Genomic DNA, 16545 nt, shown 5'->3' on the forward strand with positions numbered 1-16545 from the left:
ATTCAGCTCATAGTGGTGAGGAGGAAGAATGAAAGTCTTCTCGAAGTATCTGCTTATATACATTATTTACACAATGGGCTGCACGTGATTGGCTAATTCTGGAATTCTCCTGTAGGCCAATCAGGTTGTGGATTCACTTCTATCTGCAGCATGATTGGGTGGTTCCTATTGACCAATCATACTGCTGCATTGTTCTAGGACCAATCAGTCTGCTTCAGTTTGGATCCTATTAAACTCAGTACAGTGGTGCCTCGCAAGACGAAATTAATTCGTTCCGCAAGTTTTTTCGTCTAGCGAATTTTTCGTCTTGCAAAGCACAGTGTCGGAAAAGTTTTGGAAAAGCTTCAAAAATCACCAAAAACCTCAAAAAAGGGTACCACACTGCGTTCTATGAGTTGCTCCTCGAAGTCAAGTCGCAACTGTATTAATGGTGTTAAGAAAAAGGAAACAAACTTGCAAAAAACACAAGACGTTTTCGTCTTGCGAAGCAAGCCCATAGGGAAATTCGTCTTGCGAAGCAGCTCAAAAACCACAAAACCCTTTCGTCTAGCGAGTTTTTCATCTTGCGGGGCATTCGTCTTGCAGGGCACCACTGTACATAACACAGAGGTTGAGAGAGGCCAGTCTAGAGGGAGAAGTGAGTGGGGTTTTTGAGTGTGCCTAGAAAATACCCTATGGGACACGGGTGGCGCTGTGGGTTAAACCACAGAGCCTAGGGCTTGCCGATCAGAAGGTCACGGTTCGAATCCCCACAACGGGGTGATTTCCCGTTGCTCGATCCCTGCTCCTGCCAACCTAGCAGTTCAAAAGCATGTCAAAAGTGCAAGTAGATAAATAAGCACCACTCCAGAGGAAAGGTAAACGGCATTTCCGTGCGCTGCTCTGGTTCACCAGAAGTGGCTTAGTCATGCTGGCCACATGACCCGGAAGCTCATGCTGGCCACATGACACTGGCTCCCTCGACCAATAAAGCGAGATGAGTGCCGCAACCCCAGAGTCAGCCACGACTGAACCTAATGGTCAGGGGTCCATTTACCTAGAAAATACCCTACTGTTCAAAGGCAATATTTATATTTGTTGCCCCGCCCACTTTTGCCTCTGGCTCCACCCACCATGGTCATGTGGGCCACAGAAGGCTCTCCAGTAGGGAACGAGGCTCCTGGACTCAAAAATATTTCCCCTGACTGTTACAAACTAAAACCACGCAGGCAGTTTTTGAAGAACAGTTGAGTTTATTCAGACTTGTTACAGGACTACAGGGACGCAAGGCGAAATTAGAGAAATTTGAGGGCTCTGATTCTGAAGTCTCCTTCCACCTTGATGTAGCTGATGGTCTTCAGTCCCAGCCGGTTGGGGAAGGTGAACTCGTGACCTTCTGCCAGCTTCACCTTGATCTCCGCAGAAAGAAAAATGAAGGAAAGCTGGAAGAAGCGGGAGGAGGAGTTGTGAGAAAACCAGGATGCTAAACACTTTACATGCCCTGAAAGACTAAAAGGAATGGCAACTACTGCATAGACATTGGGCATTCAGCATTTCCATTTCCTGTCTGAGGCTGCTTCCACCCAAGTGCTTTACATTTCAGCTGAGTGAGGCACTTCAGAGTCCAAGGACCAGAGTTGTCTTAATCCATGGGTAGGCAAACTGAGGCCCGGGGGCCGGATCTGGCCCAATTGCCTTCTAAATCCAGCCTGTTGGTGGTCCGGGAATCAGCGTGTTTTTACATGAGTAGAATGTGTCCTTTTATTTAAAATGCATCTCTGGGTTATTTGTGGGGCATAGGAATTTGTTCATTCCCCCCCCCCAAAAAAAAAAATATAGTCCAGCCCCCCACAAGGTCTGAGGGACAGTAGACCGGCCCCCTTCTGAAAAAGTTTCCTGATCCCTGGACTTAATCCCTCATGTTACAAGCAGGATAAGATGGGGAGAGGGGTGTACCATATTAATGTTTAAACTTGTGAAAATGCTCGCTACACAAAATGTTACACAAAGATTCCTGTATTGTAGGGGGTTGGACTAGATCTCCCTTCCAACTCTACAATTCTATTAGAACAATAGAAGGTATCGCCCAAGCCACTGTACCAGCCTTGCATTTTGCACACAGAATTCTCCCAATGAGCAGCCTCACTGCAGCTACAGTGTTTGCTCAGGCCAGATGCAAACTGATATACACCCAGAATTAAGACAAAGTTGCTCATTTGTACTGAAGACGCATAATTTACATAAAAATCACCTCCATCTATATTTTTTATTTTGCAGGGCCTCCTCCAAGCTTGGAGTGGAGCTGGTACAGAATGCAGAGCTAGAGATAGAATCACAGGAGGGAAAGAACCTGTGTGCAGAAAACTAGCTCCTCAGGGAAGGCCAGGCTAGAATCCTTACATGCTAGTTTTTTATAGGCAAAGGTGAGCTGGCCTGTGCACATATTTTTTTAAAAAATAAAAGCACAGAAGTCTTATTCAGTCAAGCCAGTCTTCAGACACCTGCATTCCAGTTCTACACATATAAACTGCATTTTTGAAAGGAGGAAGGTCTTCCTTCCACACCCTCTAAGGCAGGTAGCCCCAAACTCGGCCCTCCAGATGTTTTGGGACTACAGTTCCCATCATCCCTGACCACTGGTCCTGCTAGCTAGGGATGATGGGAGTTGTAGTCCCAAAACATCTGGGGGGCTGAGTTGGGGGTGCCTGCTCTAAGGAAAAGATACCGGGGTCTTCCAGATGTTCAGGTATTGCTCCCATGCCTGACCATTGGCCATACTGGCTGGGGTCAATAGGAGTACAATAATAATAATAATAATTTATTATTTATACCCTGCCCATCTGGCTGGGCTTCCCCAGCCACTCTGGGCGGCTTTCAACAAAATATTAAAATACAGTAATGCATCAAACGTTAAAAGCTTCCCTAAACAGGGCTGCCTTCAGATGTCTTCTAAAAGTCTGGTAGTTGTTGTTCTCTTTGACATCTGGTGGGAGGGCATTCCACAGGGCGGGTGCCACTACCGAGAAGGCCCTGGCATGAAGGCTGCAGGCTTCGTAACTCATGTCCTCTGCAGAGGAGCCACTCCCCTGCCTGCTCCATTCGCACACGGACCTTGGATAAGACTGCCACACCCTCACCTGAACTTTGGCACCTTGTTCGAAAGGGAAATCGGTGATTCTCTGTTCTTTCCCCCATACGCTGTCCTGCAAGGAGTTGCACACGATGGTGTTCAAAATGGTGTTCTCGTCCGTCTGGTAGTCAAAGCGGGGGTTGAAGTGAAGAACGAGGTTGTCGCGATCACGGCCCAGATTCACGACAAAACTTGAAGAGGATGGAAGTTATGGAAAACAAGAGCATGGAGGTTAAGGCTTCCTGGACTTCTGTATAAACAAACAACAACTATGCAGCCCCTCTCCTGGGCATCTTACCTGTATGCCAAACAGTGAGAACATTTAGTGCTGTATTTAGGTATCGACACCATATAACACCGATCTTGAAAGACTTACATTGGCTACCAGTACGTTTCCGAGCACAATTCAAAGTGTTGGTGCTGACCTTTAAAGCCCTAAACGGCCTCGGTCCAGTATATCTGAAGGAGCGTCTCCACCCCCATCGTCCAGCCCGGACACTGAGGTCCAGCGCCGAGGGCCTTCTGGCAGTTCCCTCACTGCGAGAAGCCAAGTTACAGGGAACCAGGCAGAGGGCCTTCTCGGTAATGGCGCCTGCCCTGTAGAACGCCCTCCCACCAGATGTCAAAGAGAAGAACAACTACCAGACTTAGAAGACATCTGAAGGCAGCACTGTTTAGGGAAGCTTTTAATGTTTGATGTATTACAGTATTTTAATATTTTTTTGGAAGCTGCCCAGAGTGGCTGGGGAAGCCCAGCCAGATGGGCGGGGTATAAATAATAAATTATTATTAATTATTATTATTATTATCATCATGAGAACAGTAGCTTTAAAAAGAAATAAAACTAAAGCATGCTTCTGGCGCTCATGGTGCTGAGAATAACACAGGAATTAGCAACCTAGAGTGGCATATAGACCGGGGTTTCAAAAATTGGTTCTCCAGCTGTTTTTGGACTACAGTTATCACCCATGACCACTGGGTCCTGCTAGCTAGGGATGATGGGAGTCCAAAAACAGCTGGAGACCCAAATTTTGGAAACCCTGATATAGACTGTTGGGGTGGCAGGACAGACCCCCAAATCTGCTTCCTTCCCCCATGGCTCTTAAGTGCCTGAACTCAGTGGTACCCCAACATTTCCCCTCTCCCCATGGGTCACTTGAAAATCACCACAGGTCCGCATAGAGAACTTAGTGGTTTTTTTTCTGCGTGTTGTAATGTGCTGCAACAGGTGCTGTAGGATTTTGAATTGCGTTGTTACAGACAGGCTGAGGGCCACCTGAATGAAGTCGCAGATCAGAGATTGGAGAGCCCTGTCGTGCAACAGGAGTCACAAAGTGTGAAATATAGGATTCTCCACACTCCATCCTGGCACTGTGGGTTAAACCACAGAGCCTAGAACTTGCCGATCAGAAGGTCGGCGGTTCGAATCCCCGCGACGGGGTGAGCTCCCGTTGCTCGGTCCCTGCTCTGCCAATCTAGCAGTCTGAAAGCACGTCAAAAGTGCAAGTAGATAAATAGGTACCACTCCGGCGGGAAGGTAAATGGCGTTTCCGTGCGCTGCTCTGGTTCTCCAGAAGCGGCTTAGTCATGCTGGCCACATGACCCGGAAGCTGTACACTGGCTCCCTCGGCCAATTAAGTGAGATGAGCGCCACAACCCCAGAGTCGGCCATGACTGGACCTAATGGTCAAGGGTCCCTTTACCTTTACCTATTATACTAACTGAAGCCATGTGCTGATATGAACAGCTTGGGGGGCAAGCAGGTGAGATAGCAACTTCTCTGTACTCCAAAGCAGTAATATGAATGCACAACAAGAGTCAAGACGCTTTCCTCCTTCTCAACTTACTCTTTGGCATCCGACGAGATCCTCCCTTTCACTTGGACAGTGTCTCCATGCATAAGAACAAAATCCGTTGCAACCAGCCCCTAGGGAAGAGGGAAACACGTCTTCAGCTGCGATGGTGGAATGGTGAGATTTAGGAGGGAAAGAAGCAAGAAAGTGAAGGCTCTTACATTCATTGGCTTGTCGTGAAACCGGGTCCATGGATCAATGAGGGCACTTCCTAATACCTATGGGACAGGATAAGAGGAAAGAGTCGCCAATAAATCAATAGGCAGAAGCATGGAGAATTTCATTTGCTACAGCAGCTTGCTAGTCCCACATAGCAAGCAATTACTCCTCCCTCCTGCCATGTTATTCCCAGTAGCAACCTCCAATTAAAAGTGCTGCCTTCACTAATTCTTATAGGGAAGCCTAAAGACGCTGTAAACAAACCACAGATTATTATTTTTTGCATACTCACTCAAACACATGAATGAACGAATTTTATTATTTCGGTCACAGACCAGTTCCAGCCCACATACAATATCAAGGAAATCATCAAACACGTTAGGGGTACATTTGAATTTGCAATGAGGTATAACAGGGACAATACAGATATAGGAACAGTTAAATATATATATAAATTAAAACTTAATCACTAACATATAACCTAAAATTATCATTTAAAACCTTAATCATTATAACAGCACAGCTTGTTCCTTAGGTTTTATGGCAATCGCAGAGAATTTGGCCACCCTTAACGTGATCTCAGGATCCTTGTCCTCTACCAGGGATTTTAGACATTGAAGTTCAGATTCATTTGGAGATTTTTTTTTTCTCAAACACACATTTCCAAGCCCTCTTCAAATCTTGCCTTTTCTGTGAAGCCTCAACGCCCACGCCTTCTAGAAAGACTTTTTGAGTATGCTGAACTGCATCGGCATACATCCGCCTCCTAAATTACACTTATCTCTCCCACAGGTAGACGTTTGATTGTAAGCTCTGCAGGGCAGAGACCAGTCCCCTTTATGCTAGAAAGCACAACTGTATGGATAGCACACCAACATCAACAACAACAGAGGACAGCCCTACTAACAATGCACCAAGAATAGATTTTCAAGAGCCCCAAAGCAAGAGAAAAAGATAGAAGTCAGGCATGCAATAGCGACACATACAAAATGTGTTTTTTCCTAGCTGATACACCGCTTCCCAAAGAGACCTATTGATGCTTATAAGTTTCTGGCCTTGTTTGGGTCCTGCTGATTGTAAAACAATCTCAAGATCAATAATCTAAGAGTAACAGTAAAGAGGACTCACGGGGTCCATGATGCAATCTCGCTCGGGTCCAGCGACGCCTTCTCCCTTCCAGTCTCAGTTCTGTGCCTCAGCAAAAGAAGTACCAGCCTGCTACCTTGCAAAAAGAAAGTGCCCCATGGTGCCTTTAAGTAGCTGGGGGGAAATGCACCACCTGACAAAAAGGGTCTGCTGTGACTGGAGCTCTCTAGAAATGCAAGGAGGAGGAAAATCAGGGTCAACAAGCAACACAGCTGGCCTCCTTTGAATGCAGGAGAACAGTGATTACAATGGGGAACAAATTTTTTGTTGCATTGACACCTGCAGTTGTTGTAACCTAATTTCGATGTGCTGATTTCATATCTGAAGTTGGTTTTGTTCTGTAAGCTCTAGTTTTTTTGCAATTCATGTTTTTCACCTTTCACCATAATCTTCGTTTTTCATAATGCAAGAATTCAATATTTTATTAAACACATAGCCAAAGTAGTACAATATGAGTATAAATGTAAGTGACTTATAAAGCACTAAACATGACATGTATAGCATTGAAAATGACATGTATATCTATGTACAGTTGGAGGTATGCAAAAAAATGTATTGCCTTGGGATACGCAGTATACTGGGGAACAAAAAAAAAAATCCATTTTCTTTTGCATGAGATTTTTCAACTGTTCTTATATGTTCTTTCAATGCTGATATACATTCAAATCTGAAATCGATTTTCGTGTACCGGTACATAGAATCATAGAATCATAGAGTTGGAAGAGACCACAAGGGCCATCGAGTCCAACCCCCTGCCAAGCAGGAAACACCATCAGAGCACTCCTGACATATGGTTGTCAAGCCTCTGCTTAAAGACCTCCAAAGTAGGAGACTCCACCACACTCCTTGGCAGCAAATTCCACTGTCAAACAGCTCTTACTGTCAGGAAGTTCTTCCTAATGTTTAGCTGGAATCTTCTTTCTTGTAGTGTGGATCCATTGCTCCGTGTCCGCTTCTCTGGAGCAGCAGAAAACAACCTTTCTCCCTCCTCAATGTGACATCCTTTGATATATTTGAACATGGCTATCATATCACCCCTTAACCTCCTCTTCTCCAGGCTAAACATGCCCAGCTCCCTTAGCCGTTCCTCATAAGGCATCGTTTCCAGGCCTTTGACCATTTTGGTTGCCCTCCTCTGGACACGTTCCAGTTTGTCAGTGTCCTTCTTGAATTGTGGTGCCCAGAACTGGACACAGTACTCCATGCTAGAGACACATTTTTGTCTACTTGAAGAAGCCATGGTCCATCTAAAAAATACAAATATTTAGGTTTAAAAAACTGTAAAAATTAAGAAAAAAATAAGTTTGCAATACAATAATTACCATGTGGTTAGGGTAGATCAACGTGTCAGTGTGCACTTATCCCAAGTGTAAATATGACATATCAGCAAAAGTCGTAAACTGAAAGATAACTATAGCATGTACAGAAAAATTGATTTCTAATTTGATATCACCAGCACTGAAAGAACAGCATTGAAAGAAAAATCTCATGCAAAGGAAAATGGGGGGGGGGAGTTCCCCCATGGCTGGTGCTATGTCTTCCTGCTGCCCTTCATTCACCTGGTACCCTCCAGATGCTTTGGCGGCCCCAGCTCCCATCAGGATTAGCCCTCACCTGTGCAGGTTGGGGTGATGATAGCTGTAGTCCAAAACGTCTGGAGAGGACATCTTTGCCCTGACTCTTCCTCCAAGAAACCCAGGATGGCGTACATGGTTTCCTCTCATTCACATCACAACATTAGGCCAGCAAGCAACTGAGCCAATGGAAAAGGAGGAGTTAGAGCAGGGTCTCCCAAACCTGGGCCTCCAGCTGTTTTTTTGGACTACAACTCCCATCATCCCTAGCTAGCAGGACCAATGGTTAGGGGTGATGAGAACTGGAGTCTGAAAACAGCTGGAGACCCACGTTTGGGAAACACCCTGTTAAAATACTTTTATTGGTCTTCAGTGTGGAAGGGCTGGAGCAGGGGTCAGCAATTTTTTTCAGCAGGGGGCCGGTCCACTGTCCCTCAGACCTTGTGGGTGGCCGGACTATATTTTGAAGGGGGAAATATATGCCCCACAAATAACCCAGAGATGCATTTTAAATAAAAGCACACATTCTACTCATGTAAAAACATGAGTCCGTGGGGCAGATTGAGAAGGCAATTGGGCTGGATCTGGCCACCAGGACTTAGTTTGCCTACCCATGGGCTGGAGAATAAAGACTGGATTGTGGCTGAGGTGACTGGATTGTCACCTGTCCCAGCCTGACATGACTCTAACCAGGCTTCCTTTGAACAAGTACATTGTGGCATAATATTTTAAAAATATAAAGTTCATAAATACAACATTTCTATATATACAGATTGTTTTGGAGGGGAGATAATATTGGGTTGCATCTAATGTTGGCCCAATGCTGGGGAGGGGTGCGCATTGTAATTAATCGACATTGTTGACAGGTCCATTAATTTCTCCTCATAGTTGGAGACAGACTCTTTACAGAGGCCCAGTGCAAGAGGCAGCAGCAAAAAAAAAGTGTCAGCAGCAATCTTGCAGCAATGTGAATCAGCTTGAAAGGCATCTTCAAAGACTTGCAGAGACCATTAAAAATCCCTCTGCCCTCGTGGGGTGCTGTTGCATCAGCTGTTGCAGATTCTGGAGCTGCCAGTTTTTCCAATCAGGTTCTGCGGCTGTGCCTTTAACAGAAGCTGTTAAATGCAGCAACCGGGAGGTCAAAATGGCTTATCTCCCTGCTTTGGAAACCTTCGCCTACTCATTCATATAGTTCAAGGCATTTTTAAAGACACGTCCGGACAGTTTCCTAAGAGTAGAGTCACAAGTGTCCTTGCCCGGTAAACATTTGTTTGTGATTTTGTTGCTTGCATATGCATTCACAAAGTGACTAGCTGTTCCAATTCTGCAAAGGAGAAAAGCATTCCTATGCAATTCCCTCAAAGATGAACAGGTGAATTATTCCTTTGGATTAGCCCTTTGGGGACAGAAACCTCCCCCGCACAAATTTGGCTACCTATAATGTTCTGCTGAAACAGGGACAGACGCAGATCAAACTCAAGCCCTGTGTTTTTGTATTTTTAGCTGTAAGCTGTCTGAAGAAAAGGCAGGATTGAAATAATATTATGGTTATTGTTGTTGTTGTTGTTGTTTAGTCGTGTCTGACACTTGGTGACCCCATGGACCAGAGCATGCCAGGCACTCCTGTCTTCCACCGCCTCCCGCAGTTTGGTCAAACTCATGCTGGTAGCTTCGAGAACACTGTCCAACCATCTCGTCCTCTGTCGTCCCCTTCTCCTTGTGCCCTCCATCTTTCCCAACATCAGGGTCTTTTCTCATGAGGTGGCCAAAGGATTGGAGCTTCAGCTTCAGGATCTGTCCTTCCAGTGAGCACTCAGGGCTGATTTCCTTCAGAATGGATTGGTTGGATCTTCTTGCAGTCCATGGGACTCTCAAGAGTCTCCTCTAGCACCACAATTCAAAAGCATAAATTCTTTGGCGATCAGCCTTCTTTATGGTCCAGCTCTCACTTCCATACATCACTACTGGGAAAACCATAGCTTTTACTATACGGACCTTTGTTGGCAAGGTGATGTCTCTACTTTTTAAGATGCTGTCAAGGTTTGTCATTGCTTTTCTCCCAAGAAGCAGACGTCTTTTAATTTCGTGGCTGCTGTCACCATCTGCAGTGATCATGGAGCCCAAGAAAGTAAAATCTCTCACTGCCTCCATTTCTTCCCCTTTTCTATTTGCCAGGAAGTGATGGGCCCAGTGGCCATGATCTTCGTTTTTTTGATGTTGAGCTTCAGACCATATTTTGCGCTCTTTCACCCTCAACAAAAGGTAATTATGGTTATTATGATTATATATATCAATAAAAGCTCTGCAGAGTTCTGCCGAACTTCCTTTTAATTGCACAGACCAAATCCCTTCTGTTTATTCATTGAAATGTCTGTCCCTGTTATTAATTGTGTGAGCAGCTGAAGGGAACGAAGAGACGCTCACGGCAGAATCAAGACCCCTGTTTCCATCTGAGGCTGGTGGCATCACATCAGGCGGCTGGTTGTCACTTTGAATCTTTCCATTGATATAATTTCTCGATTTTGCAAGCTGTGCTGTCAAGGAAAGGAGCTGGCACGTTAATACAGCTTGTTGGAAACGTGGAGCATCAAAGGATGTTATTTGGCTGCCGTCTTAACTGTACTTAAGAGGAAATAAGAATCGCTGAAGTCAGGGGAGGATTTACTTCCAGGAAAGACTGAGAATAAGTGGATGCTGTCAGACAGGTAAAGAGTATTTGCATGAGGCCTGATAGCAGCAGAGACATACTGCTGTAAGCATTAACTTTTCACAATACTTTTGTCTAAGCTATTGTTTTCTGATTTATTGGCGAAGTGGCCCCAGAGCAGGGTCATTTAAAAATCGCTGGACAGGGTCCACTGCCAAGTGTGGTGTTATATACTTATAGCATTAGAGGAAATAATGGAGAGTCAAAATCCATTCCTAGCTATAAGCTAGCTATGCCCTGCCATTATGATATGCTAGATATGCAGGTATCAGAACCAGGTCCTTTTTTGTGGTGGCCCCAGGGCCGGATTTAGGTTTGATGAGGCCCTAAGCTACTGAAGGTCATGGGGCCCTTTCTATGTCCAGCTGTCCTTTGTCAACACCAAATTGTCACTGTTTCCGTGTTGAATAGATGCTATATGGTAATTTATGGACCTAATAGGTTTCTAAAGCCATTTGCACATGCAGAATGTAGGCACCCTATATATAGAAATGAGCAAACCCATGATATCTTAGGGAGCAGGCTAGCAGGTGGAGCCCATTACTCACATCATAGGAGCCTACACAACACAAAACACTGTTGCTGTATGTAGGTTTTATTTTATTTGTTTTTTATCTTGTATTTTGGAAATGTACAGTACATCCCGTTTTTTCCCCTTTAAATTTTTTTTTTTGGGGGGGGCAAGAGAGTGGGGCCCTAAGCTATAGCCTGTTTAGCTTATACAGTGGTACCTCGGGTTACATACGCTTCAGGTTACAGACGCTTCAGGTTACAGACTCCGCTAACCCAGAAATATTACCTCGGGTTAAGAACTTTGCTTCAGGATGAGAACAGAAATCGTGCTCCAGCGGTGCGGCGGCAGCGGAAGGCCCTATTAGCTAAAGTAGTGCTTCAGGTTAAGAACAGTTTCAGGTTAAGAACGGACCTCCAGAATGAATTACGTTCTTAACCCAAGGTACCACTGTACGTAAATCCGGCACTGGGTGGCTCCATGCCTTTGTTATTCACTCCCCAAAGAGCTGTGCATCCCCCTCTTGCTTCTGCCTTTTAAGACGACCTTGAAGACTTGATTTCAGTCTCTGTCTGACTGATGTACCAATACAGTACTTGCGTTTATCTGCACCTGTTCAGTAGGTGGGGCTATTTAGTAAATTGCTGGTGTGATTTTATGGAAACTCTTTGTGAACTGCCTTGAGAAGGCTGCACCATGGAAATATTTCTAACAGATGGAACCCCCATGTTGAGAGGCAATATACTTCTCAATGACAAATGTCAGAATGTAAACAACATGTCCCACTGATGGTGATGCGATTTTATTTGCTCCTTTTTATCTGTTTTATTGAGATCTCTTGGCTTTAATTCCTTTTATTGTGCCTTGGTACCACTCTGTGATGAAAGGCAGATTATAAATATTTTAAATAAATGGAAATAACTAGGTAAACCTTGGTGTGGGCCAGCAAAGCACTTCTTATTGTCTTCTGCAGCAGTCAAACACAATCACCAGCCCCCAAAGGTACTAAAAATATTCTCCCTCTTTATAGCAGCGGCAGGGAATCCCTCCAGATTTTGTGGACTCCAAATACCATCAACCCCAGCAGGCATGGCCAATGGCCAAGGAAGATGGGAGCCGTAGTCTAGCAATATCTGGAGGGTTATAGGTTCCCCATCACTGCCATAAATCATTGTTACCTTCTGTCTCCATTCATTTCATAGAATCATAGAATTGTAGAGTTGGAAGAGACCATGCTGTATTGTTTTTAACATTTGATTGGAAGCCGTCCAGAGTGGCTGGGGAAACTTAGCCAGATGGGTGGGGTATAAATAATAAATTATTATTATTATTATTATTATTATTATTATTATTATTATTATTATGCAGGTCAATGCAGGAAGATTTTGCCTAACATGGGAATCCAGAACCCTAAAATTAAGAGTCCCCAAATATCTGTTTGCCAACCATTTCCCTATTCCTCTCTGCTCCAATTCATCTCAAATTTTCCCAATTACTCAGTGATCAGTCGTTATGCTCAGATGCTGGCCGATGCCTTTGGATTCTTTTGAGAGGTCTGAGACATGGAACCGCGCTGTTGTCGCAATTCATGACTGTCAATATTGCTAAAATGATTATTATTTTATTTTCCAAAGCCTGATAGGAGGGAGAGAAATCCTAGGGAGCAGAGACTCGCATTTTTCTTAATAAGTTCTGTCAGTTACGATTATTCTGATCATGAACATTTTATTTTCTCTAGGCCCTGCTGGGGGGGGGGGATTTGACTTGGAGAAAAGCCCAGAGAGATTCAGAAATCAGCCAGCCTCAGGGATGTGCGTGTTGTCTGGCCAAAAACTTATGCCGTGTCTAAAGAGCAGTCTAACTGAGTTGACAAGGCAGAGAAGCTAACTTGGAGTCAGAGTTAGGGGGGTGCAACTGGTTTCGTCGCAATGGGTGCAGAGCCTGGGGGTGTTAGGATATAGTTCCGTTCCACCTTATAAGGGTACAGGCATGACTGTTGTGTGTCACATACCTGTTTACTTCCAGCACAGATCTGCTGGGAACTTCCGTTTGTATATAGCTTTCGTATTGCTGCTGTTTTGCTGGAGACGAAGGGAAGCAGACATGTTTTCCTTTGTTCCTGAACTATGCTGAATAAAATGCCTGTAAATACGTACCACCGTAAAGAAGGCTGATCGCAAAAGAATTGATACTTTTGTATTATGGTGCTGGAGGAGACTCTTGAGAGTCCCATGGACTGCAAGAAGATCAAACCTATCCATTCTGAAGGAAATCAGCCCTGAGTGCTCACTGGAAGGACAGATCCTGAAGCTGAGGCTCCAATACTTTGGCCACCTCATGAGAAGAGAAGGCTCCCTGGAAAAGACCCTGATGTTGGGAAAGATGGAGGGCACAAGGAGGAGGGGGCGACAGAGGATGAGATGGTTGGACAGTGTTCTCGAAGCTACCAGCATGAGTTTGACCAAACTGCGGGAGGCAGTGGAAGACAGGAGTGCCTGGCGTGCTCTGGTCCATGGGGTCACGAAGAGTCGGACATGACTAAATGACTAAACAACAACAACAACAACAAATAATGCTTACACATGTCTCTGTCCGCCTCTTCTGCTGCAAAGAGGTTTTATCTCTGCTGGTTTGTGTGCTCAGAGTCTCTAAAGGTCTCTGGGGCTTGAGTCGCAGTTTTGATGCTGTCCTGAGAACCGGAGTATCGCCCGGCTGCCGGCCGGTGGCTGGAGCCAGCTGGGGGCCTGCCAATTGCCCTCAACTCCCAACAGCATCCCAACAGGGGGGGCACCACAACTATGACGTAGAATGGAAGGCGAGAGGTGGGGGGAGCACCAAACTTTGTCATCGCTCAGGGTGCCGCTGAAATTTGAGACCCCACGGTCTGCGGCTGGCTAGCTGCATATAGAGCTGATAATTCTTGCAGGAAGCAAGAAGAATTACTGACGATTGAAGAATGGAGAATGAAGTTAATGGACTATGCAGAACTAGATAAACTAACAGGAAGGATTCGAAACCGGCAGGACCATAAATTCACGGAAGACTGGAGTAAATTTACGGACTACTTGAAAAGTATTTGTGAAGATCAGATGACGTTTGTAGGTTTGCAAGACGTTTTGTGAGGAGTATTATTGGAAGTATTGCAAAATTGGAGAAGGGGAAGGATGATCTGTTAAGAGATGTAAAGGCAATATAAAGTTAAGAAATGCATAAGAAGTGGTTCATAGAATCATAGAGTTGGAAGAGACCACAAGGGCCATCGAGTCCAACCCCCTGCCAAGCAGGAAAGACCATCAGAGCACTCCTGACATATGGTTGTCAAGCCTCTGCTTAAGGACCTCCAAAGTAGGAGACTCCACCACACTCCTTGGCAGCAAATTCCACTGTCGAACAGCTCTTACTGTCAGGAAGTTCTTCCTAATGTTTAGGTGGAATCTTCTTTCTTGTAGTTTGGATCCATTGCTCCGTGTCCGCTCCTCTGGAGCAGCAGAAAACAACCTTTCTCCCTCCTCTATGTGACATCCTTTTATATATTTGAACATGCCTATCATATCACCCCTTAACCTCCTCTTCTCCAGACTAAACATGCCCAGCTCCCTTAGCCGTTCCTCATAAGGTTAAAATGGTGGATCATCAGAGGTGCTGATGGAAGTCTAAAAATATTGTATAAGTGATAAGTTTTGTGGTACATTTTATAATTTATATGTTAAAATCAATAAAAAAATTTTAAAAGATAATTGCAGGGAAAAGTTTATCTGTCCCCATATGAAATGTGGGAATTGGTAGGAGATTGGCAGCTATCATTAAAGGAGAAGCTTTCTAGGTTGGTCAGACTACATTACAACAGCAGACCTAGGTCAACGATTTGGACTACAACTCACATCAGCTGCAGACAGCATGTTCTAAACATCTGGAGGCCCCCAGATTGTTCTACGCTAGCAAGATCAGTGGTCAGGGATGATGGGAACTGTAGTCTGAAAACAGCGGGAGACCCAAGACAGATATGAAAAAATAAACTGAAGGAACCACAGAAAGAGGGGGAAGGAAGTCAAATTGTTAAATGGATTGTAAAATTAATGAAATGTATAAATTTGAAAAGTATTTTTTTAAAAAATACCTCTTGCTTTAGCTGAGATTCCTGCATTTCAGGGGTTCGACTAGATGACCCTTGAGGTCCCTTTGAACTCTACAATTCTACTATTTTATTATTGTCTGGATGGAGGGCAGAGAGGACTGCCTGAGTGCAGGTAGAAACTAGCGTACCGTACAAAGGTAAAATTCACATTTGTGGCTCCGCCCACTTTTGCCTCTGGCCCCGCCTACCACCAGCAGGAGGTCTTCGGAAGGTTGCTCAGTATGTGTTCTTCAGTCGGAAAAAGGTTCTCCATCCCTGCAATTGCGGGAGAGGAAGAGAGGAGCCATTCCATTTGGTGTTTTCTTTGGTGGTAGTTTGTTTTCATTGTGATGTCATCGGCCACATCAGGCCCAGCCCGGAGCTTCCCAAGTCCTCATGTGAGAGGGTGGTTGCTTTCTATATACAGAGGTACCTTGGTTCTCAAACTTAATCCATTCTGGAATTCCATTCCAAAACCAAAGCGTTCCAAAACCAAGGAGCGCTTTCCCATAGGAAGTAATGCAAAATGGATGAATCCATTCCAGACTTTTAAAAAACAACCCCTAAAACATCAATTTAACATGAATTTTACTATCTAACAAGACCATTGATCCATAAAATGAAAGCAATAAAACAATCGACTGCAGTCACACAATCAATCAATCAATCAATCAATCACATAGTTCTCAACTTTTCCCTTTTCTTGCGAGGAATCCTATTCGGAATAAGGGAATTTCCCTTAAAGAGAGGGAAATGTTGACAGCTATGATCAATCAGTAGCTGAACTGGGTTCCACAGTGTCACAGAAACAAAACAAAAAAGCCTTAAAAACAAAACCACAAAATAAATAGCAAAAACAGATAGACCACAGCCACTGGAGGAGGAAGAGGAGTGCGGGGGGAGCGTACCACCCCTGGCAGCGCGATCCTGGTGGGGTGCCATTGCAGCTGCCCCCCCTGCCCGCGCTGGGCGCCACGCCCCCGCAGGCAGCGCGCCACTCCCCCAGGATGCGTGCCAACCCTGCCCCCGCCTGCTCTCTGCCCCCTGGTGCCAGAGCATGAAGCTCTGCCATTGACCACAGCGTAACACTCAAAACAGATGTGGCACTCAAATCAGAAGCATAACACTCAAAACGGAAGCGTGGCACTCAATCTGGAAGTGTAACACTCAAAACGGAGCACGTTCAGCTTCTGAAAAGAGTTTGCAAACCAGAACACTCACTTCCAGGTTTGCAGTACAGTGGTACCTTGGGATGCGAATGGGATGTGTTCCGGAGCCCTGTTCGCATCCTGAATGGAACGTAAGATCCAACAGCGCATCTGCGTTTGTGCAGGTCATGTTTTGCAACTTCAGTGCATGCACGTGATGTCAT

The 16545-nt window shown here is 45.0% G+C and overlaps 1 protein-coding gene across 2 annotated transcripts; it reads right to left on the bottom strand.

Annotated features, from left to right (window-relative positions):
- Window positions 1–1254: 1254 nt before the first annotated feature.
- On the bottom strand, window positions 1255–15507 carry LOC309540107 (16 kDa beta-galactoside-binding lectin-like). 2 transcript variants are annotated; one of them, XM_082236796.1, is made up of 6 exons: window positions 15383–15507; window positions 6250–6433; window positions 5124–5180; window positions 4957–5036; window positions 3117–3300; window positions 1255–1421 (listed from the first exon to the last, which is right to left on the bottom strand). In XM_082236796.1, exons 2-6 carry the CDS (start codon window positions 6256–6258, stop codon window positions 1275–1277), a joined length of 477 nt encoding a protein of 158 aa, XP_082092922.1. In that variant the 5' UTR covers window positions 6259–6433; window positions 15383–15507; the 3' UTR covers window positions 1255–1274. The 2 variants fall into 2 exon arrangements, with proteins under 2 accessions (XP_082092922.1, XP_082092923.1); XM_082236797.1 differs by having other exon boundaries at window positions 15343–15494.
- Window positions 15508–16545: the final 1038 nt, after the last annotated feature.

Source organism: Podarcis vaucheri, assembly GCF_965113315.1.
Source record: "Podarcis vaucheri genome assembly, chromosome: 9".
In the NCBI taxonomy this organism is placed as follows: Eukaryota; Metazoa; Chordata; class Lepidosauria; order Squamata; family Lacertidae; genus Podarcis; species Podarcis vaucheri.